The sequence below is a fragment of the Heptranchias perlo genome, chromosome 39 (assembly GCF_035084215.1).
Source record: "Heptranchias perlo isolate sHepPer1 chromosome 39, sHepPer1.hap1, whole genome shotgun sequence".
NCBI lineage: Eukaryota > Metazoa > Chordata > Chondrichthyes > Hexanchiformes > Hexanchidae > Heptranchias > Heptranchias perlo.
This window is the reverse complement of record NC_090363.1, coordinates 9459129-9484850: the sequence shown is the minus strand read 5'-3', so window position 1 is coordinate 9484850 and position 25722 is coordinate 9459129. Positions and strand designations below refer to the sequence as shown.

Here is a 25722-nt window from a genome sequence, read left to right as displayed (position 1 = left end):
CTTTTAAATGTTCAACAGAGCATAGCTTATGAGAAATAATCCCATTTATCTGTGTATCACCAGGACCAAACACCTCTACTTCCAGTAAGCACTGTAGTGTGCATGCCTTTTGCTTAGCAGATACTGGAGCCTTTCCCATTCTCCACACAAATTACTCACTCAATCAGCAAAATTAAACAGAATCTTCCATTTCTGACTAAAATAAATGTGTGAAAACTACAGGAACATTCATTTTCAGAAAGGTTCAGAGCAACAGCTGTATTTCTAACTTGTCACTTGTATTTGATCCCAATACTTACAATACAATGAAACTCATCAGGATCGTTTACACTGGGATATGTAGGCAGAGCTCTAGTTGTCCATTTTTTCCATTTTGTATCTGTTGATATAAACATACAATGAGTTGCATCGATGCAATAATGAACCGAGCAAAGGTTTTCACTAATGGATGATTAGAATACAAGTCCATCAATTCATTCCCAAAACTCTTTGTCCATCAAATTTTACCATCCAGTGTACCAAGGTTTAACAGCTCATATGAAACTCCCATGTCTCTTATATTAACTGACCTGCTTATTTTAATGCCTCCGTTAAAGTGGCAAACAATGGAATTTCACAAGAATATGTTACACTCAAGTGTAATTTCAAAGCCGTAGGATATTATCCTGTAGTCTCAGGTTAACTGACCATTATACAACTGGCTCATTCCTATTTGCCAGTCAAAAGATGGGAGTGTGGTAAGAAAAAGCCAAAGAAAACTAAGGCTGCTATTAGAATAAATTACTGATGATTTTACAATATTCAGCTCCATTCATAACTAACGATAATTAAGCAGCTCATGTCAGATTACAACATCCAGGCTGGGCTGACAAGTGGCAGGTTAACCTTTCCACTGCAGAAGCGCTGAATAATGACCATCTCAAACATGAAGTCCAGAAATTTCTCCCCGACCTTCCAGCAGCACCATCAGTCCCCCACCATCAACATCTTGCAGGTCACCACTGCTCAACTGAACCAACCATATCAACATCATGGCTACTACAGCAGGGCAGAGTAGGGCTGGGTGCTCTGACGAGTGGCTCATCTCCTGGCACCTCAAACCCTCTCCACCATGTTCAAGACTCAAATCAGGAGTCTGATGGAATACTCACCAGTCACCTGAATGGGTGCAGCCATAGCACTAAAGAAGTTTAACACCATCCAACACAGAGCAGTTCATTTGATCCACGCCCCTATCACTGGACTTAATATCCAATCCCTCCATCACCAGCGCATGGTGGTTGCAGTATGTATGATCTATAGTGTACTCCAGCAACTCACCAAGTTTACTTCAACAGCACCTCCCTCTCTTGCAAGTGCCACCAGCAAAAAGGACTAGAGCAGCAATGTAGTGGGGAGACCATCATCTCCAAGTCATACACCATCCTGACTTGGACATATAGGGGGTGATTTTAACCCCCAAGAACAGATGGGTTGGGGGCGGGTGGGAGTTGAAAATAGTTTTTTTTGGGTCACAACCATAACCCGGCTTTATTTCCGGGTTTAACTTGGGTGCGTAAAAGTACACGCTTCCCACTGGGAATGCAAAGTCTGAAAATTTTGCAGTCGCGACCCAAAAAAAATTATTTTCAATTCCCACCCGACCCCAACTCACCCGTTCTTGGGGGTTAAAATCACCCCCATAGTCATTCCTTCATTGCAGTTTCACGGCCTGGAATTCTGTACCTAACACCATCGCCTCAAGGACTGTTGCGAGTCAAGGAGAACACCCCCACCATCTTCTCAGAGCAACAAGGGATAAGCAATTAATGCGGCCTTGCCAGCAACACCCACATTCTGAGAACTAAACAAACCTCTACAATTACTGAAAGATTCATAGAGGAACTCTAAGTATCAATTATAGTTGCTCCCCAAGAGATAATGGCAAAGAAAAGTGCAACAATTCTTATCTTGGGCCATTTACCACATCACCCACGTCCCAAGTGATTCTAGGATGTTGCTCAATGGAGTCAAGGCACATTTAAGAAAACAAATTACATATTGGTGAATAACCATTTAGATCCCTCTTACAGTTAAAAGTTCTTCCGTTTCTTTCTCCTCCATCATAAGGAACATAAGTGGCCGAAGAGAGGTCAGTGTACCTATGTAGGGTCTGAGATAATTGAGACCACCACTGATCCAGTCCTTTTGACCCAAGTAATGGTGTTTGAGCATTCTTTAATAGGATAAGTTTACAGCACAGGTGGAGGCCATTCAGCCCTTTGCTACAGCAATTCAAAACTAATTCCACTGCCCTGCTCTCCCCATAGCCCTGTATCTTCCCATGCTTCAAATGTCCATCTATTCTACCCTTACAAGATGCAATGGTCCCTGCCTCAACCACTCCTTGTTACAAAGCTTTCCATGTTCCAACAATCCTGTGAGGAAATCTCTCCTCTTACTCGCTTAAATCGATGAGCCATCACCGACTCCCCAACTTTCCCTATTCACCATCAAAACCAATTTTAAGAATCCCTTAAATGTCCTCCTAGCCTTCGTTGTTCCAGTAGAAATAGACCCAACATTTCAAATCTCTCGTCTTAACTACTGTTTTTAATTCCTGGCATCTTCCTGATGAATCTATGCTGCCTGCTCTCTATAGCTTTAATGTCCTTTCTATAATAGTGCACCAAAAACTATATAAAGTGCACTAACTGTGGCCTAACCATTGTCTTGTAGAAATTTATCATCTCTTTCTTGTTGTACTCTATGCCCCTATTAATAAAACCCAAAATGCTATTAGTGCATAGTTGGGGTTGGAGTGATTTCAGAAATAAAGGACTCCATCTAAAAGAAATTATTCAAACCATAGTGCAGGAAGGTGAATCTTCACTTGCCAGAGTCCATGCCACCATACAATAAACTCCTGATATGTACTAGCCCCAGGCTTGGGATTCCAATGGCATGCACCAGGTTGCAACCAACTCATTGTAAATTGCAAGTCTCAAAACCATGTTCAGCCAGAACTGCTGAGTGGATAATCTTTCTCAGCCTCCACCTGAGGTCCCTACTATCACAGATGCCAGTCTTCAGCCAATTCAATTCACTCCGCATGATAAAGTACCGGCTGAGCGCACTGGCCACAGCAAAGGCTACAGGTCCCGACAACATCCCGGCTGTAGTGCTGAAGACCTGTGCTCTAGAAATAGCCGTGCCACTAGCCAAGCTGTTCCAGTATAGCTACAAAACTGGCACCTGGGTTCAATCAGGACCATTCAGCTTCAGACCTTATTACAACCTTAGTCCAAATATGGACAAAAGAGCTGAATTCCAGAGGTGAGATGAGAGTGATGCCCTTGACATCAAGGCAGCATTCGACCGAGTATGGCATCAAGAAGCCCGAGTAAAACGGAAGTCAACGGGGATCAGGGGGAATACACTCATGGCTGAAGTCATACCTGGCACAAAGGAAGATGGCTGTGGTTGTTGGAGGCCAATCATCGCAGCCCGAGTATATCGCTGCAGGAGTTCCTCAGGGCAGTGTCCTGGGCCCAACTATCTTCAACTGCTGCAACAATGAGCTTCCCTCCATCATAAGGTTAGAAGTGGGGCTATTCGCTGATGATTGCACAATGTTAAATTCCATTTGCAATTCCTCAGATAGTGAAGCAGTGCGTGCCCGCATGCAGCAAGACCTAGACAACATCCAGGCTTGGGCTGATATGTGGCAAGTAACATTCGTGCCACACAATGACCATCTCCAACAAGAGAATCTAACCACCTCCCCTTGACATTCAATGGTATTACCATCGCCAAGTCCCTGACGTCAACATCCTGGGGGTCACCACTGACCAGAAATTTGGGATTGGGATCAAATACAAGTGACAAACTACTTACATGGGAGACCAGTGGCACTGAACCAGAGGGAATATCTAGTGCAGACCCTATATCAGCACTTGCCCAGCCAACACATGCCCTAGCATTTTATTATAAATGCTATCAGAGCTCCAATGTGCCAAACCGCAACGTCAAAAAATTGAATTTTCTTTTACTCTTAACAAAATCTCAATGACAAATGCAAGATGAATGAAGAATTTTGGCCAGGATTTTCACTTCAGTGTTCCTGGCTCAAACCAGGCAATAATCAGTAATTTCCACACTCCCAGCTCGTAATTGTTTTTGAAGCAGTAAAATTAGTGGGCAGATAGTCATGGGCTGGAGGTGCAGAATTTCCCAATGTGTACTCCCAGTGGTCACCAGGAGTGACTGATGTGGAAAATCCCAGTCACAGTTCCTGCCCTCAGCACTTTGTGTCCATTACAATAGTTTTGAAACAACCTGTATCATTACTTACATACGATGTAAACTGCAAAGCTTGCAACCAGAAGAACCAGTGGCCCCATCACAGCTAATATTATAGTTGATTGTAGATTGATAGCTGGATCACATCCTTTATCTGCCAATAGATATTATCATGTAATAATCAAACTGCAGTTCCAATCAACACATTAGTTGGAAGACTGATAAATTGTTATATTCAAAATAAGTACAATAAATATGTAATATATTCCTTTGACATATGTACAACACACATCATTAGAAAAATTAACTATACCCTCCATTGGAGGCCTCTCAGTTAAGTCACTAGAAATCCTTGGCTCCCAACCTTTTCAGCTTGTATTATTAGCTACAGTACGTTTAGTATGATGCGCATCTCATCTATTATTATAAAATGGCCGGCCAGAACATTCTTTTTCAGCACTCTTGGCACAGCTGGCAGCACATATCAGGAAACTGTATATCTATGAACTGTGATTTTCCAACCGTTGATTTTAATTATCTGAAAATCATGGGCAGCTGATGTGGAATTTCCCGATTTCTGAATGCTCGCTCCCAGGATAACAGAGCACTGAAGCTGAAAATCCCAGCCATCGTGTTCAGCGTGCATTTCTTGTCCATCACACTTCAAATGTCACATTCAAATTTTTGTGTCGCACTTCAAAAAAAAAGTATATAGAAACAAAAATTGGAATGTATGGAGAAACTCTTCAGGGACTGAAAATACCAGAGTCAGAATGTCTGCAGTCTCTTCATTGACTCATGTATGAACTCACCCGCATTTACTTAATAGCAATGAAGATTTTGTGGCCTTTAATACTTCACCTCCGCAGAATAATAAATCTTGTCCTTGTAAACGCATCATCTGACTTACTATGAGCAACGACACGGAACATCTACTGGTAATGAGTCAATCTTTGACTCCCGGTGACTGTGGAAACTACAGCTAGCAATATTAGCAAATTCAGAATTTTCTCTTCAGAGCCCAGGCACAAGAGCTTTACTCGCTGACAGCACCTACTCTAAATTCGGATGCAAGCTGCCATCGTTTTACATTGTGTTTTGTAAATTCTATGTAATTCAAACAGGCCACTTGGCCCAACTGGTCCATGTCAGTGTTTATGCTCCACACGAGTCTCCTCCCACCCTACCAACATATCCTTCTATTCCTTTCTCTAGCTTCCTCATAAATGCATCTATGCTATTCGCCTCAACCATTCCATGTAGTAACAGATTCCACACTCTAACCACTCTGTAATTAAAGAAGTTTCTTCTGAATGCCTTATTGGATTTATTGGTGACTATTTTATATTTATGGCCCCTAGTTTTAGACTCCCCCACAAGTGGAAGCATCGTCTCTGCATCTAACCTATTGAACCCCATCATAATTTTAAAGATCTCTATCAGGTCAGTTCTCAGCCTTCTCTTTTCTTTGGTAAAGAACCCCAGCCTGTTTAGTCTTACCTGATAGTTATAACCTCTCATTTCTGGTATCATCCTTGTAAATCTTTTTGCACCTTTTCCAGTGACTTTATATCCTTTTTGTAATATGGAGACCAGAACTGTGCACAGTACTCCAAGTATCGTCTAACCAAGGTACTATAGAAGTTTAACATAACCTCTTGGCTTTTGAATTCTACTCCTCTAGAAACTAACCCCATTAATTTGCATTTTTTATGGCTTTGTTAACCTGCATTGCTACTTTTATGATTTGTGAATCTGTACCCCTAGATCCCTTTGCTCCTCCACCCCATTTAGACTCTTATTTTCCAAGGATGTATGTGGCTTCCACTATCAAAATACAGCACCTCACATTTATCTATATTGAAAATCATTTGCCAATCACACGCCCATTCTGCAAGTTTGTTAACGTCTTCTTGTATTTTGTTGCAGTCCTCCTCAGTATTAACTATAACCCCCATTTTCTGTTCATTAATTTTAATTGAGGGGAGTTATGGGCAACATGTATCTGAATTTGCCCTGGATCCTCCCAGTGATCTGAGCACTGATGCTCGGACACCGAAGAGGAAAATCTGTGTCACTATCTTTGGATAGCATTCCATTGTCTGCTATTAATGGTGGGAGGTCAATCTGTTTAAAGTTTGATTAAAATCCCTGCTTTATTCTCTCTCCGGGGATGGTTTGAGTGAAAAAATGATTAGTCAGTCAAACCAGACACTTCTGATCAGACAAGCTAAGGTGCTCACACTACATTATTGTAGGGATTTACAGGTATTACTATGCGATATTTAATTAACTGACAAAGTAGCCTTAACAGAAAGTTGATAACATGTACCATTAATCATCTGCTAAAGTAGAAAGTAGGTTTGTTCGGAGAGTGAACTTGGTCAAGCCATAAGGTTATTTTGCTAGGCTTGCAGAATACAATTAAATATACATAAGCTCCAAGAGGGAAATATTAACCCAACTCGCCAAGCAAAAAACCCATGGGATCAGGAGGAACACTGGTTTTACACCTCACCCAATATTACTCTCCACTGACTACAATGGACTACATTCTTGGGATGTCATTCTATGTTAAAGCTACTATATAAATGCAAATTGCTGTTTGTACTGCAGATGAGATTGCAGCTCAGTGTGGGTATCCAGCCTGTAGTTTTTCCACTCATGGTGCCTTTCTTACACAGAGATTTCTCATACTTCAGGACAACAAGCCTGTCTTTTGAACCTATTTGCATGTATCAATATGGTTGATGACACCAGGAAGAAGCCAGGGATGAGGAGGGTCTTGAAATACTAAGGCTGTTTTCACTGCCGCAAAGGCAGAGAGATTTAGTAGAGGTTTTTTTTGAAAGTATGAAGGATTTTGATAGAATGAATAAGGAAACCATTTCCTCTGGTTGAGGAGTCAGTAAAAATGGGTCATCAATTTAAAATGGTCACTAACGTAAGGGAGGTTAGCAGAAATTTCTTTGCACAGGATTTTTGGAGCATGGAATGCATTGCCACCAAGAGTGGTTGAGGCATAGACCATTGCATCTCAAGAAAATTGGATAAATATTTGAAGCAGAAGATGATGCAGGGTTATGGGACCAGAGCAAGGCAGTGGGATTGGATTTGGATTGCTCCAGCAAAGAGCTGGCGCATACACGATGGGCCAGAGGGCCTCCTTCTGCACTGTAAACTTCAATAGTTCGATGGGTTCCCATGAAAACTGTGGCAAAAATGACTGCAATTAGCTCTCCTAATCACAGTATTCCTCAAGAGGTATTACTTTCAGAATTGATTCGTTGGCTACAACTTTATCATTGAACACTCACCAGCTTGTTTCATTACTTCCGCAAGCAGGATACCCGATGCACATATCACAGTGATTTCACCCAATGGAGTTACTGCACCCAGTATTGCCCTGCAAACTGGTAACAAATAAAACAGAAAGAATCAGAGAGGACAGGAGTTTTCATCTCTCACACACACACACACACACACAAATGCTGATCTGTCTGCTGCCACATGTGCCTCTGGGGAATGCAAGTGGTCAAGAAAAATACAGGGATGGTTTTCCGGTGTTTGGGGCTATTAGATCGTCTGGATACAGTGAATACAGGAATAATGGGCTGGGAGAAGCATACTCCCCTAACAGAGCCCATTCAATTTTCCATCATTTATATTAATGGAGAGAAAATCAGATGGCCTCCCTGATGTGTGCTCCTCTCCATCTGATTCTCCTGTATTTGCTGTGCCCAGGAGATCCAATAGTCCCAGAAGCAGGAACAGGAACATTTGCCCAATTACCTTTTTTATACCAAGGTTGTGATCCCTATGTCAGTGTATAGGTGTCAGCCTTGGTTCACTCTCAGTTTAAATGTCAAAGGTTCATAGATTCAAGTCCAGAGATTTGAGCAGATAATCTAGGCTGACACTCCAGTGCAGTAATGAGGGAGTGCTGCACTGTTGGAAGTGCTGTCTTTTGGATAAGACATTAAAGTTAGGTCCCTTCTTTCTCCTCAGGTGAATGTAAATGATCCCATGGCACTATTTTAAGACAAGCGGGGAGTTCCTCTGATGCCCTGGCCAACATTTATCCTGCAATCAACATCACTAAAAAAAGTTATCTGGTCATTTATCTCATTGCTTTTTGTGGGACCTTGCTTTGCCCAATTTGGCTGCTGTGTTTCCCTACATTACAACAGTGACTCATTTCAAAAAGTATTTCATTGGCTGTTAACTGCCTGAGGTTGTGAAAGGTGCTATATGAATACAGGATTTTTCTTACAACTTGCAGTGAACAGCATTCTCAATCTAATTCTATAGATATAGAAACAATCACTAATGCACCCCATACCATCCACAAATATGCTTTAGAACATTTTTAAAAATTCACAAATTACAAAAATAGGAGTGATCTTAAAAAAAATCTTTTGTTATTTCTGTCAGTCCTTGCTCCCGATATGTTCCTGGTCTCTTTGACATAGTGAAATTAAATGTGATAATGTTACTGTTTTAGGCTCTTCCTCTCAGAGTTCATTTTGAATCAAACTATCTTAACTTTGCACTCACCCTCTCTGAACTTATTTCACTTTCTGTCAGTCTGTTTATCTTGGTCACAGATGGAGGTCATTCGACCCATCATGCCTGTGCCGGTGATAGTTCATCCTCTGGAGCTATCGGCATAGAAACTCCGTCTGTCGCTTTGGCCTCTCCCTGACCCCTGTCTCCAATCCCAGAGAAGCGGGGGGTATTAATATTTTGGAGACAGGCACCTGAGCCGGGAGCAATGCCCATGCAGCAGTGAAATCTGACAGCAGCTGCCTGACGCTCAGAGACAGGGAGCCTAATGACTCAAAGACTTCCCAAACTATACAGTGAAGCTCTGACTCTGGTAAGTTTACATCCCCGACCTTCTGTTCCTGCACCTTGCTTGGTCCTAACTGCAGTTTTCAAACTGAATGGAAGTATAACTGGGCTTTCCTGCATCATGTCTCTCTCAAACAAGCAGCAGTATAATGGCATCTTGAAAAAAAAAGACAGAAGGTAGACTAGGTAGGAAAAGAATGGCAAATTCATGAGAAAAATAAGGATAAATGCAAACTCTGCTTCAGTAATGGGACAAAGAAAATAATTTGCTCAGTGACAAGGCCATAAACTTCTTCACCATCACACATGCTGCACGCTTGTTTTGGGAGCCACAGTGGCCAATTGCATAGTAATGGCCGGGCTCATAGAAAGGGCATTAAAGCCATATAGAGCGTACTGCATAGATTAGCAGGATGAGGTTAACTGGACTCTTTAACAATAGCAGAGAATGCTAAGAGGAGATTTAATGGAGGGTTTTAAAAGAGTGATATAAATAATAACATAACTTGTGTCTGAACTTACGTTTGGTCGACAAGATCTTTTTTAACCATTTTGGGGCACAGGTCATCCTACTAAAAGCCGGTAACGTGGTTAATATGATCAGAAGACACGAAAGCACCAACACAAACACTTTGATTCTAGAACATCCTATTAAAGTAATAAAAGATGCATAAAATTACACAAATTCATAGATTAGGGAATCTACACGAGCCTCCTCCAACCCTCATCATTTAATCACATCCTTCTATTCCTTTCTCCCTCATGTGCTAATCTAGCTTCCTCTTAAGTTATTCACCTCTAACTCCTTGTGGTAGTGAGTTCGACATTCTAACTACTCTCTGGGTAAAGAAGTTTCTCTTGAATTTCCTATTGGATTTATTAGTGATTATCTTATATTTATGGCCCTAGTTTTGGTTTCCCCTACAAGTGGAAACATCTTCTCTATGTCTTCCCTATCAAACCCCTTCATAATTTTAAAGACCTCAATTAGGTCATAGCTCAGCCCTCTCTTCTAGAGAAAAAAGCCCCAAGCCTGTTCAGCCTTTCCTGATAAGTATAACCTCTCAGTTCTGGTATCATCCTTATAAATCTTTTTTGCACCTTCTCCAGTGCCTCAATATCCTTTTTATAATATGGGCACAATTCTAAAAGGGGTACACAAACAGAGAGATCTGGGGGATATATGTACACAAATTGTTGAAGGTGGTAGGGCAGGTTGAGAAAGCAGTTTAAAAACAAGCATATGGGATCCTGGGCTTTATAAATAGAGGCAGAGAGTACGAAAGCAAGGAAGTCATGATGAACTTTTATAAAACAAACACTGGTTCAGCCACAGCTAGAGTATTATGTCCAGTTCTGGGCACCGCATTTTAGGAAAGATGTGAAGGCTTTAGAGAAGGTGCGGAAGAGATTTACTAGAATGATTCCGGGGATGAGGGAATTTACTTACGTGGATAGACTGGAGAAGCTGGGGTTATTCTCCTTGGAACACGGAAAGTTGAGAGGAGATTTGATAGAGGTATTCAAAATCATGAAAGGTCTAGACAGAGTAGATAGAGAGAAACTGTGCCCACTGGCGGAAGGATCAAAAACCAGAGGACATAGATTTAAAGTGATTGACAAAAGAATCATAGGGGACATGAGGATTTTTTTTTAATACAGCGAGTGGTTAGGATCTGGAATGCAATGTCTGAGGGGGTGGTGGAGGCAGATTCAAACATGGCCTTCAAAAGGGAACTGGATAAGTACTTGAAAGGAAAAAAATTTGCAGGACTACAGGGGTAGCGCGGGGGAGTGGGACTAGCTGGATTGCTCTTGCATAGAGCCGGCACGGACTCTGTCGTGGCAACACCTGTCGCAAATGCATCTGTCCTTGACAGTATTGGTAGGAGTGACCACCGCACAGTCCTCGTGGAGGTGAAGTCCCGTCTTCACACTGAGGACACCATCCAACGTGTTGTGTGGCACTATCACAGTGCTAAATGGGAATAGATTCAGAACAGATCTAGCAGCACAAAACTGGGCATCCATGAGGCACTGTGGGCCATCAGCAGCAGCAGAATTGTATTCCAGCACAATCTGTAACCTCATGGCCCGGCATATTCCTCACTCTACCATTACCAACAAACCAGGGGATCAACCCTGGTTCAATGAGGAGTGTAGAAGAGCATGCCAGGAGCAGCACCCGGCGTACCCAAAAATGAGGTGCCAACCTGGTGAAGCTACAACTCAGGACCACATGCATGCTAAACAGCGGAAGCAACATGCTATAGACAGAGCTAAGCGATTCCACAACCAACAGATCAGATCAAAGCTCTGCAGTCCTGCCACATCCAGTCGTGAATGGTGGTGGACAATTAAACAACTAACGGGAGGAAGAGGCTCTGCAAACATCCCCATCCTCAATAATGGCGGAGTCCAGCACGTGAGTGCAAAAGACAAGGCTGAAGCCTTTGCAACCATCTTCAGCCAGAAGTGCCGAGCGGATGATCCATCTCGGCCTCCTCCCGATATCCCCACCATCACAGAAGCCAGTCTTCAGCCAATTCAATTCACTCCACGTGATATCAAGAAACGGCTGAGTGCACTGCATACAGCAAAGGCTATGGGCCCTGACAACATCCCAGCTGCAGTGCTGATGACTTGTGCTCCAAAACTAGCTGCGCCTCTAGCCAAGCTGTTCCAGTACAGCTACAATACTGGCATCTACCAGACAATGTGGAAAATTGCCCAGGTATGTCCTGTCCACAAAAAGCAGGACAAATCCAATCCGGCCAATTACCGCCCCATCAGTCAACTCTCGAACATCAGCAAAGTGATGGAAGGTGTCGTCGACAGTGCGATCAAGCGGCACCAATAACCTGCTCACCGATGCTCAGTTTGGGTTCCGCCAGGACCACTCGGCTCCAGACCTCATTACAGCCTTGGTCCAAACATAGACAAAAGAGCTGAATTCCAGAGGTGAGATGAGAGTGACTGCCCTTGACATCAAGGCAGCATTTGACCGAGTAAAATTGAAGTCAATGGGAATCAGGGGGAAAACTCTCCAGTGGCTGGAGTCATACCTAGCACAAAGGAAGATGGTAGTGGTTGTTGGAGGCCAATCATCTCAGCCCCAGGGCACTGCTGCAGGAGTTCCTCAGGGCAGTGTCCTGGGCCCAACCATCTTTAGCTGCTTCATCAATGACCTACCCTCCATCATAAGGTCAGAAATAGGGATGTTCGCTGATGATTGCACAGTGATCAGTTCCATTCGCAACCGCTCAAATAATGAAGCAGTCCGAGCCCGCATGCAGCAAGACCTGGACAACATCCAGGCTTGGGCTGATAAGTGGCAAGTAACATTCGCGCCGGAGAAGTGCCAGGCAATGACCATCTCCAACAAGAGAGTCTAACCAGCCCCCCTTGACATTCAACGGCATTACCATCGCCGAATCCCCCACCATCAACATCCTGGGGGTCACCATTGACCAGAAACTTAACTGGACCAGCCATATAAATACTGTGGCTACAAGAGCAGGTCAGAGGCTGGGTATTCTGCAGCAAGTGACTCACCTCCTGACTCCCCAAAGCCGTTCCATCATCTACAAGGCATAAGTCAGGAGTGTGATGGAATACTCTCCACTTGCTTGGATGAGTGCAGCTCCAACAACACTCAAGAAGCTCGACACCATCCAGGACAAAGCAGCTCGCTTGATTGGCACCCCATCCACCACCCTAAACATTCACTCCCTTCACCACCGGCGCACAGTGGCTGCAGTGTGTACCATCCACAGGATGCACTGCAGCAACTCGCCAAGGCTTCTTCGTCAGCTCCTCCCAAACACGCGACCTTTACCACCTAGAAGGACAAGAGCAGCAGACACATGGGAACACCACCTGCACGTTCTCCTCTAAGTCACACACCATCCCGACTTGGAAATATATCGCCGTTCCTTCATCGTCGCTGGGTCAAAATCCTGGAACTCCCTTCCTAACAGCACTGTGGGAGTACCTTCACCACACGGACTGCAGTGGTTCAAGAAGGCAGCTCACCACCACCTTCTCTAGGGCAATTAGGGATGGGCAATAAATGCCGGCCTCGCCAGGGTCGCCCACATCCCATGAATGAATAAAAAAAAAACTAGAGTTATGGGCTTTGCAATATTAATGCTGATGTGAGGGGTGTGAGTGTATAATCCTTGTATGTATACTGAAGTTATGCTAGCTACGAGACAATAAGTGTAACCGCAAGGCATAATAGGAAGCTTGACCAAAAAGGACTAATGCATAGTGTTAGCAGTTTAACCGTAGCAGTTGTCATAAAGATGTTTTCACGAAACCTTGTAACAAGAACAGTGGACTAAGATAATGATAATGGGAGACCTCGGACACGGATAAGGGGAATTGTAAACCACTGAAAGGCAGAAGTAAGAGCTTAGGACAATTGAGATAACAGGAACATCTGCTCCTGTACACGTGCGAGACTCCATGATGATTATGGGCAAGGTATAGACGGGACCTAGTTGGTCACATGCGTGAGGTCAACAAACTGCTGCCTGTCAGTGTCAACCGTACCGTGTATAAAGCCTGATGAAATTGTTTAATCGGAGAGACCCTTGGCTCACTAAGGCTTTCCCCTGCATATGCTCGAATAAACTCTGCTTACAAAAGGCTCTCCGAACTCAGCATGGGCGATTTGAATGGCGACCGAGATGGTCGCTACAACAGACTTGATAGGCTGAATGGCCTTCATCCGTTCTGTAACCTTCCTATGGAGACCAGAACCGTGCGCAGTACTCCAAATGTGGTCTAACCAATGTTCAATACAACATAACTTCTCTGCTCCTCAATTCTATCCCTCTAGAAATCAACCTCAGTGCAATATTTGCTGCTATTATGGCCTTATTAACCTGCGTCGCTACTTTTAGTGATTTGTGTATCTGTACCCCGAGATCCCTTTGCTGCTTTACCCCACTTACTCTTATTTTCCAGTATGCGGCCTCCTTATTCTTCCTACCAAAATGTAACTCTTCACATTTATCTATATTCAAATTCATTTGCCAATTACACTCCCATTCTGCAAGTTTATTAAAATCCCCATGTATTTTGTCACAGTCTTCACTATAAACCCAATTTGATGTCATCCGCAAATTTTCAAATTGTGTTTCTGATTCCAGAGTCCAAATCATTAATGCAAATTGTGAACAACAGTGTCCCAGCACTGATCCTTGTGGGACATCACTTGCCACCTTTTGCCAGTCTGCATAGCTACTCTTAACCTCTGTTTTCTGTTCTGCAGCAGTGGTACAGTAGCATAGTGGTTATGTGATTAGACTAGTAATCCAGAATCATGAGTTCAAATCCCGCCATGCCAGCTGGGGGAATTCAATTAAATAAAATCTGGAATTAAAAAAAAACTAGTATTAATAATGGTGGCCATGAAACTACCGGATTGTCATAAAAACTTATCTGGTTCACTAATGCCCTTTAGGTAATGAAACCTGCCGTCCTTACCCGGTCTGGCCTACATATGACTCCAGACCCACAGCAATGTGGTTGATTCTTGCCCTCTGAAATGGCCTAGCAAGCCACTCAGTTGTAAAATATCGCTTAAAAAAAGTCATAATAAAGAATAAAACCGGACAGACCACGAGACACCAGACACGACTAAGGCAAACCAAGCCTGCAAAGTCCTCCTCACGAACATCTGGGGATTTGTGCCAAAATTGGGAGAGCTGTCCCACAGACTAGTCAAGCAAACAGCCTGACATAGCCATACTCACAGAATCATACCTTTCAGCCAACGTCCCGGACTCTTCCATCACCATTCCTGGGTATGTCCTGTCCCACCGGCAGGGCAGACCCACCAGAGGTGGCGGTACAGTGATATACAGTCAGGAGGGAGTGGCCCTATGAGTCCTCAACATTGACTCCGGACCCCATGACATCTCATGGCATCAAGCCAAACATGGGCAAGGAAACCTCCTGCTGATTACCACCTACCGTCCTCCCTCAGCTGATGAATCAGTCCTCCTCCATGTTAAGCACTACTTGGAGGAAGCACCGAGGGTAGCAAGGGTACAGAACGTACTCTGGGTGGGGGACTTCAATGCCCATCATCAAGAGTGGCTCGGTAGCAACACTACTGACCGAGCCCTTGAAGGACATAGCTGCCAGACTGGGCCTGCGGCAGGTGGTGAGTGAACCAACACGAGGGAAAAACCTACTTGACCTCGTCCTCATCAATCTACCTGTCGCAGATGCATCTGTCCATGACAGTATTGGTAGGAGTGACCACCGCACAATCCTCGTGCAGATGAAGTCTTCGCACTGAGGACACCATCCAACGTTGTTGTGTGGCACTATCACCGTGCTAATTGGGATAGATTCAGAACAGATCTGGCAGCTCAAAACTGGGCCTCCATGAGGTGCTGTGGGCCATCAGAAGCAGCAGATTTGTATTCCAGCACAATCTATAACCTCGTGGCCCGGCATATTCCTCACTCTAACATGACCAACAAGCCAGGGGATCAACCCTGGTTCAATGAGGAGTGCAGAAAAGCATGCCAGGAGCAGCACCAGGCGTACCTAAAAATGAGGTGTCAACCTGGTGAAGCTACAACTCAGGACTACATGCATGCTAAACAGCAGAAGCAACATGCTATGGACAGAGCTAAGCGATTCCACAACCAATGGATCAGATCAAAGCTCTGCAGTCCTGCCACATCCAGTCGTAAATTGTGGTGGACAATTAAACAACTAACGGGAAGAGGAGGCTCTGTAAACATCCCCATCCTCAATGATGGAGTCCAGCACGTGAGTACAAAAGACAAGGCTGAAGTGTTTGCAACCATCTTCAGCCAGAAGTGCCGAGCGGATGATCCATCTCGGCCTCATACCGTCACAGAAGCCAGTCTTCAGCCAATTCGATTCACTCCACGTGATATCAAGAAACGGCTGAGTGCACTGGATACAGCAAAGGCTATGGGCCCCGACAACATCCCAGCTGTAGTAATGAAGACTTGTGCTCCAGAACGAGCTGTGCCTCTAGCCAAGCTGTTCCAGTACAGCTACAACACTGGCATCTACCCGACAATCTGGAATATTGCCCAGGTATGTCCTGTCCACAAAATGCAGGACAAATCCAATCCGGCCAATTACCGCCCCACCAGCTTACTCTCAATCAGCAGCAAAGTGATAGCACTGTCGATGACACCTTCCATCAAGCGGCACTTACTCACCAATAAATAACCTGCTCACCGATGATCAGTTTGGATTCCGCCAGGTCCACTCGGCTCCTGACCTCATTACAGCCTTGGTCCAAACATGGACAAAAGAGCTGAATTCCAGAGGTGAGGCGAGAGTAATTGCCCTTGACATCAAGGCAGCATTTAACAGAGTGTGGCACCAAGGAGCCCTAGTAAAACTGAAGTCAATGGGAATCAGGGGGAAAACTCTCCAGTGGCTGGAGTCATACCTAGCACAAAGGAAGATGGTAGTGGTTGTTGGAGGCCAATCATCTCAGCCCCAGGACATTGCTGCAGGAGTTCCTCAGGGCAGTGTCCTAGGCCCAACGATCTTCAGCTGCTTCATCAATGACCTTCCCTCCATCATAAGGTCAGAAATAGGGATGTTCGCTGATGATTGCACAGTGTTCAGTTGCATTTGCAACCCCTCAGATAATGAAGCAGTCCGTGCCCGCATGCAGCAAGACCTGGACAACATCCAGGCTTGGGCTGATACGGGCAAATAACATTCGCGACAGACAAGTGCCAGGCAATGACCATCTCCAACAAGAGAGTCTAACCACCTCCCCTTGACATTCAACGGCATTACCATCGCCGAATCCCCCACCATCAACATCCTGGGGGTCACCATTGACCAGAAACTTAACTGGACCAGCCACATAAATACTGTGACTACAAGAGTAGGTCAGAGGCTGGGTATTCTGCAGCAAGTAACTCACCTCCTGACTCCCCAAAGCCTTTTCATCATCTAAAAGGCACAAGTCAGGGGTGTGACGGAATACTCTCCACTTGCCTGGATGAGTGCAGCTCCAACACTCAAGAAGCTCAACACCATCCAGGACAAAGCAGCCCGCTTGACTGGCACCCCATCCACCACCCTAAACATTCACTCCCTTCACCACCGGCGCACAGTGACTGCAGTGTGTACCATCCACAGGATGCACTGCAGCAACTCGCCAAGGCTTCTTCAAAAGCACCTCCCAAACCCGCAACCTCTACCACCTAGAAGGACAAGGGCAGCAGGCACATGGGAACAACACCACCTGCACGTTCCCCTCCAAGTCAAACACCATCCCGACTTGGAAATACATCACCGTTCCTGCATCGTCGCTGGGTCAAAATCCTGGTCCTCCCTTCCTAACAGCACTGTGGGAGAACCTTCACCACATGGACTGCAGTGGTTCAAGAAGGCTCACCACCACCTTCTCAAGGGCAATTAGGGATGGGCAACAAATGCTCGCCTCGCCAGCGACGCCCACATCCCATGAATGAATAAAAAAAAAGCCAGCTTGCTATCCATTCTGCTACTTGTCCCTGACTCCACATGCTCTGACCTTACTGTTGACCAGGCTTCCAGTGGTGAATTTTCACTACATGGTAAGTTTAGTATCCTGCACTCTCATTGGGAGCAGTACTTGATATGAGCAAGTGATGAAGATAGGGCTACAACACTGCAGTACAGATTGTCCAACAAATGCTCACATCAAGCAGCAGATTTGTATTCCAGCACAATCTATAACCTCGTGGCCCGGCATATTCCTCACTCTAACATGACCAACAAGCCAGGGGATCAACCCTGGTTCAATGAGGAGTGCAGAAAAGCATGCCAGGAGCAGCACCAGGCGTACCTAAAAATGAGGTGTCAACCTGGTGAAGCTACAACTCAGGACTACATGCATGCTAAACAGCAGAAGCAACATGCTATGGACAGAGCTAAGCGATTCCACAACCAATGGATCAGATCAAAGCTCTGCAGTCCTGCCACATCCAGTCGTAAATTGTGGTGGACAATTAAACAACTAACGGGAAGAGGAGGCTCTGTAAACATCCCCATCCTCAATGATGGAGTCCAGCACGTGAGTACAAAAGACAAGGCTGAAGTGTTTGCAACCATCTTCAGCCAGAAGTGCCGAGCGGATGATCCATCTCGGCCTCATACCGTCACAGAAGCCAGTCTTCAGCCAATTCGATTCACTCCACGTGATATCAAGAAACGGCTGAGTGCACTGGATACAGCAAAGGCTATGGGCCCCGACAACATCCCAGCTGTAGTAATGAAGACTTGTGCTCCAGAACGAGCTGTGCCTCTAGCCAAGCTGTTCCAGTACAGCTACAACACTGGCATCTACCCGACAATCTGGAATATTGCCCAGGTATGTCCTGTCCACAAAATGCAGGACAAATCCAATCCGGCCAATTACCGCCCCACCAGCTTACTCTCAATCAGCAGCAAAGTGATAGCACTGTCGATGACACCTTCCATCAAGCGGCACTTACTCACCAATAAATAACCTGCTCACCGATGATCAGTTTGGATTCCGCCAGGTCCACTCGGCTCCTGACCTCATTACAGCCTTGGTCCAAACATGGACAAAAGAGCTGAATTCCAGAGGTGAGGCGAGAGTAATTGCCCTTGACATCAAGGCAGCATTTAACAGAGTGTGGCACCAAGGAGCCCTAGTAAAACTGAAGTCAATGGGAATCAGGGGGAAAACTCTCCAGTGGCTGGAGTCATACCTAGCACAAAGGAAGATGGTAGTGGTTGTTGGAGGCCAATCATCTCAGCCCCAGGACATTGCTGCAGGAGTTCCTCAGGGCAGTGTCCTAGGCCCAACGATCTTCAGCTGCTTCATCAATGACCTTCCCTCCATCATAAGGTCAGAAATAGGGATGTTCGCTGATGATTGCACAGTGTTCAGTTGCATTTGCAACCCCTCAGATAATGAAGCAGTCCGTGCCCGCATGCAGCAAGACCTGGACAACATCCAGGCTTGGGCTGATACGGGCAAATAACATTCGCGACAGACAAGTGCCAGGCAATGACCATCTCCAACAAGAGAGTCTAACCACCTCCCCTTGACATTCAACGGCATTACCATCGCCGAATCCCCCACCATCAACATCCTGGGGGTCACCATTGACCAGAAACTTAACTGGACCAGCCACATAAATACTGTGACTACAAGAGTAGGTCAGAGGCTGGGTATTCTGCAGCAAGTAACTCACCTCCTGACTCCCCAAAGCCTTTTCATCATCTAAAAGGCACAAGTCAGGGGTGTGACGGAATACTCTCCACTTGCCTGGATGAGTGCAGCTCCAACACTCAAGAAGCTCAACACCATCCAGGACAAAGCAGCCCGCTTGACTGGCACCCCATCCACCACCCTAAACATTCACTCCCTTCACCACCGGCGCACAGTGACTGCAGTGTGTACCATCCACAGGATGCACTGCAGCAACTCGCCAAGGCTTCTTCAAAAGCACCTCCCAAACCCGCAACCTCTACCACCTAGAAGGACAAGGGCAGCAGGCACATGGGAACAACACCACCTGCACGTTCCCCTCCAAGTCAAACACCATCCCGACTTGGAAATACATCACCGTTCCTGCATCGTCGCTGGGTCAAAATCCTGGTCCTCCCTTCCTAACAGCACTGTGGGAGAACCTTCACCACATGGACTGCAGTGGTTCAAGAAGGCTCACCACCACCTTCTCAAGGGCAATTAGGGATGGGCAACAAATGCTCGCCTCGCCAGCGACGCCCACATCCCATGAATGAATAAAAAAAAAGCCAGCTTGCTATCCATTCTGCTACTTGTCCCTGACTCCACATGCTCTGACCTTACTGTTGACCAGGCTTCCAGTGGTGAATTTTCACTACATGGTAAGTTTAGTATCCTGCACTCTCATTGGGAGCAGTACTTGATATGAGCAAGTGATGAAGATAGGGCTACAACACTGCAGTACAGATTGTCCAACAAATGCTCACATCAAGCAGCAGATTTGTATTCCAGCACAATCTATAACCTCGTGGCCCGGCATATTCCTCACTCTAACATGACCAACAAGCCAGGGGATCAACCCTGGTTCAATGAGGAGTGCAGAAAAGCATGCCAGGAGCAGCACCAGGCGTACCTAAAAATGAGGTGTCAACCTGGTGAAGCTACAACTCAGGACTACATGCATGCTAAACAGCAGAAGCAACATGCTATGGACAGAGCTAAGCGATTCCACAACCAATGGATCAGATCAAAGCTCTGCAGTCCTGCCACATCCAGTCGTAAATTGTGGTGGACAATTAAACAACTAACGGGAAGAGGAGGCTCTGTAAACATCCCCATCCTCAATGATGGAGTCCAGCACGTGAGTACAAAAGACAAGGCTGAAGTGTTTGCAACCATCTTCAGCCAGAAGTGCCGAGCGGATGATCCATCTCGGCCTCATACCGTCACAGAAGCCAGTCTTCAGCCAATTCGATTCACTCCACGTGATATCAAGAAACGGCTGAGTGCACTGGATACAGCAAAGGCTATGGGCCCCGACAACATCCCAGCTGTAGTAATGAAGACTTGTGCTCCAGAACGAGCTGTGCCTCTAGCCAAGCTGTTCCAGTACAGCTACAACACTGGCATCTACCCGACAATCTGGAATATTGCCCAGGTATGTCCTGTCCACAAAATGCAGGACAAATCCAATCCGGCCAATTACCGCCCCACCAGCTTACTCTCAATCAGCAGCAAAGTGATAGCACTGTCGATGACACCTTCCATCAAGCGGCACTTACTCACCAATAAATAACCTGCTCACCGATGATCAGTTTGGATTCCGCCAGGTCCACTCGGCTCCTGACCTCATTACAGCCTTGGTCCAAACATGGACAAAAGAGCTGAATTCCAGAGGTGAGGCGAGAGTAATTGCCCTTGACATCAAGGCAGCATTTAACAGAGTGTGGCACCAAGGAGCCCTAGTAAAACTGAAGTCAATGGGAATCAGGGGGAAAACTCTCCAGTGGCTGGAGTCATACCTAGCACAAAGGAAGATGGTAGTGGTTGTTGGAGGCCAATCATCTCAGCCCCAGGACATTGCTGCAGGAGTTCCTCAGGGCAGTGTCCTAGGCCCAACGATCTTCAGCTGCTTCATCAATGACCTTCCCTCCATCATAAGGTCAGAAATAGGGATGTTCGCTGATGATTGCACAGTGTTCAGTTGCATTTGCAACCCCTCAGATAATGAAGCAGTCCGTGCCCGCATGCAGCAAGACCTGGACAACATGTTTTCCTCCTCATTATAATATTTGATTGACTCGTGTTCTCTAGTCAGCCCACACCTTGAATATTTTATCCAGTTCTGGTCACAAACACAAGGGAGACTGTCACGTTTCAGGATTTTTTACTTTTTTTTTTCCACGGAAAGGATTTGGGAATGAGTTATCTTAAGTGTTACGTTTTAAAACAAAATGGTTTTTTAGTCCACTTCAGAGGGTATCCGTATAATGTGGGACTTGTAGTCACATAAGAGGTGAATGATCTTTAGAACAGGAATTTCTTCGGAGCTATTTCCGCTCCACCCCATAATTTTGTCAAAAGAACAATGAAGTTATGATGGCGAAGCAGGAGCAGCACCGAGGAAATTCCCAACCGTAGTGAATTAGTTGAGTTTTTACAATAAAATGACGGCTTTCAGAGTTATTTTTTGGTACTAGCCCACAAATTGGCAAATTTATTGAATTCAAATTCAGTTTGCCATGTGAGATTAGAACTCACAACCTGTGAGTTCTATAGCCTAATACCATAACCACTACACTGGAATATAGTGGGGGTGATTTTAACCCCCAAGAATGGGTGGGTTTGGGAGTTGAAAATAGTCGTTGTTTTAGGGTCGCAACTGCAAAATTTTTGGACTTTGCATTCCCAGTGGGAAGCCTGTACTTTTACACGCCAAGTTAAACCTGGAAATAAAACCAGGTTGCGGTCGCGACCCAAAAAACAACTACTTTCAACTCCCACCCGCCCTCAACCCACCTGTTCTTGGGGGTTAAAATCACCCCCCGGATGTCAGAAGTATTGACAGAAATGCAATTACTAACAGAGAGAAAGGTAACAGGAGCACATACAATACCTTCAGCCCATATCCAACACACAGATGCAGCGAAAAGACTGATAAATGAAAGCATTGGGGCAAACTGCAAGGCTTGTAGTACATGTTGAAGAAACTGATGACCTTGAATAATAAGCAAATTGATATCAACATTACTCGAGCAGAGAATATTCACACATTTGAATCAATAATTTCAAAAAATTGAGGTCCAGAATTTATGTCACAGGTCTCACATTTAAATGTTTCACAGGGTCTCTTATTAAATTGTAATAGTTTTAAACTCAACATCAAGTTGTGTAAAGAGCAAATTTCTCTTACTTATTTTATTGATGCAGTCAACGAAGCAAGAGATTGTTTTGATCAAGGTTGCAATACCAGCAGTAATCAGTGTAGCAATGTACAATCCCATAGTGCAATGATGCATTTGTGTAAGACCTGAAATAGAAACATTATTTCAAACTTAAACTACATTCCAAACCAGATTACAAAACAGGGACATTTTCCCTTTATACGTGTAGTTATCAAGGTCTTGTGTGCTAAAAAACAGAACACTTCGCGCTTCACGGATCCAACGCTAGTATCAAGGACCCCCCGCCCCAAACCCAAACAGGCTGGATATCGTACACTTAGATGCATTGTAAATTACACTCGACTCTCTGCCAACAATATATCTCAACTCCACGATCAGAAGAGAGTATCATAGTGCGCCAGTGTGATATTTTGCATTTCCCTTATCGGGCATCCTGTCTGCACTCGAGTCACACTGCTAACTTAAAGGGTGATTTTCCACTTTGGCACTCCTGGTAAATGCCAGGTGTATCGGGAAATTGTGCACTACCAGCGATTTTCCATTCTACCCCTTTTTCCTGCCATGGAAATTTCTGGGATAAGAGGGTTGTCCTGTGAGGAGAGATTGAATTGAGTGGGCCTATATTCTCTGGAGCTTAGAAAAATGAGAGGTCATCACATTAAAACGTATAAAATTCTTAGAAGGCGTGACAGGGTAGATGCGGAGAGGCTGTTTCCCCTGGCTGGAGAGTCTAGAACTAGGGGTCATAGTCTCAAGATAAGGGATCGGCCATTTAGGACAGAGATGAGGAAAAACTTCTTCACTCAGAGGGCTGTGAATCTTTGAAATTCTCTCCCCAGGGGGCTGTGGATGCTCAGTTGTTGAGTATATTCAAGACCGAGATCAATAGATTTTTGGACACTACGGGAATCAAGGGATTTGGGGATAGGGAAGGAAAGTGGAGTTAAGGTAGAAGATCAGCCATGATCTTACTGAATGGCAGAGCAGGCTTGAGGGACCATATGGCTTACTCCTGCTCTTATTTCTTATGTTCTGTGTGATTTGTGGGAGAGTCCATATAAAAATGAGAATGATAACATATGACGTTATTCCCACGCCCTTAGCGAGGCTGAGTGCAAGGGATGTCGGTGGAATATTGTTTTTAAATAATAAATGGAATTCACTGGCTGGCTTGACTTACTGTAAAGAGAAAGAGAATACGAATTATTCTTCTCGCTAACAGGGTTTTCAACGGTGCAGGTGTATATCCCGCAGTCTGATTTGTTGGCTTTAGAAATAATCAACTTGCTGTTGTTTTGCACTAACTCATAACGTTGGCCATTCGTTATCACTTCGTCATCTTTCCTCCACTGAATGGAACTCGCTTTCCCCACAGGCACATGACAGATCAGTTCAACGGTGGTATCCACATAGGTAGAATTACTAATGATCAAAGGTTCCGACAGTGGTTCTGTGGGAGATAATGCATCAACAATTAAACAGGTTTGAGCATTAAGGTAACATTATTGCTTCACATTATGTTAGTGTAGTTAACTAATAAGAGCTCTGTCCTTCACAGGTACTTTGACTCAGATGAACTTCTTACTCTATAATCCTATCACAAAGACTGCAGACTCTCCACCTCCGTAACATCGCCTGTCTATGTCCCGACTTCAGCCCAGCGGAAATTTTCATCCATCACCTTTCTCGCCTTCAGACTTGACGATCCTAATGTTCTCCTCGCCGGTTTCCCATCCTTCACCCGCCGTAAACCTCAGCTCATCCATAACTCTGCTCCTTGTATCCTATCTCTTACCAAGTCCCAGTCACCCATCAGTCCTGTCCTCACTGACCTACATTGACTCCCACCCGCCCAATACCTTAAATTTAAAATTCTCATCCTGGTGTTTGAATCTCTTCATGTCATTGCCCCTCTAAATTTCAGCCGCTTATGCCCCACGCTCTGACATTCCCTCCTTAAACCCTTCTGCTTCTCCACCACCTTCTCCTTAAATCCCACCTCTGAACAAGCTTTTGATGTCTTCTCCTAATATGCATGGATAGAAAATTGGTTCGCTGACAGGAAACTAAGGGTTAAGGATTGTTGCTCAGTGCTGGGTCCACTATATATAGACGGTTTGATCTTGGGCAGGGAGCACAATATTGACATTTGCTGATGACACAAAAGGTCGAGGTGGACAAACAGAAAAGTAGACCATTAAAAATTTCAGGAGGACATAAATAGGTTGGCAGAATGGACAGATGGATGTAATTTAATGTGAAAAGATGCAAGATAATTCATTTTGGGAGGAAAAACAAACAAACAATGGGACTATGGCACGTTCAGTGTCTTTGAATTGCGTGTAATGAACGGAGAAATGGGTGCAAATACATAATTTCTTGGAAGTGCAAGTGCAGGTAGGTAAAGCCATTAAAAAAAGGCTAATAGTATTTTGGATCATATAAATAAAAACACAGAATTAAAGATCAAGGAGCTCATCATAAGTTTATCATGGTTAGACTGTAGAGTAACGTGTGCAGTTTTGGGCACTCCATTACAGAAAAGACATTAAAGCCATGGAGAACGTATCGCCTAGATTCAAAAGAATAACACTAGCAATGAGAAACTATTGTAGGAGGAGAGAATCGGAACACAAGTTGGACATTCAGCCCCTAGAGTCTGCTCTGCTATTCAATTAGATCATTGCTGATCTGCACCTCAACTCCATTTTCCCACCTTTGCTCCATTTCCCTTGATATCGTTTCCTAACAAAAATCTATCAATCTCAGTCTTGAAAGCTCCAAATGACCCCCAGCATTCACTGCCTTTTGGGGGTGGGGGAAGTACCAGATTTCCACTACCCTTTGTGTGAAAAAGTACTTTCTAATTTCGCTACTGAATGGCCTAGCTCTAATTTTAAGATTAGGTCCCCTTGTTCTTGATTACCCACCAAAGGAAATAGTTTCTCCGTATGTATCCTATCCAATCCTTTTAACATTTTAAACAACTCGATCAGATCACCCTTCAATCTTCTATACTCAAGGGAATACAAGCCCTGGAACTTGGGAGTCTGGGACTTATTCCACAAGAAGAAAAAAAGGCTAAAGGAGATTTTCATAGAGTTTTGTTAAAAATTATGATTGAGTTAATGGGAAAGTATTTCCTCTGGTTAGGGAAGTCAGTGACAGGGG

The 25722-nt window shown here is 44.7% G+C and overlaps 1 protein-coding gene across 1 annotated transcript in view; it reads right to left on the bottom strand.

Annotated features, from left to right (window-relative positions):
- The window catches only part of LOC137305206 (uncharacterized), a 45416-nt gene that overhangs the window by 7895 nt on the left and 11799 nt on the right, over positions 1–25722 (bottom strand). The window contains exons 4-10 of the mRNA XM_067974032.1: positions 23732–24001; positions 22560–22676; positions 22263–22364; positions 9658–9783; positions 7599–7694; positions 4334–4435; positions 300–379 (exon numbers count right to left, since the gene is read on the bottom strand). Coding sequence (XP_067830133.1) covers positions 300–379; positions 4334–4435; positions 7599–7694; positions 9658–9783; positions 22263–22364; positions 22560–22676; positions 23732–24001 — 893 coding nt within the window. The remainder of the gene's footprint in view (positions 1–299; positions 380–4333; positions 4436–7598; positions 7695–9657; positions 9784–22262; positions 22365–22559; positions 22677–23731; positions 24002–25722) is intronic.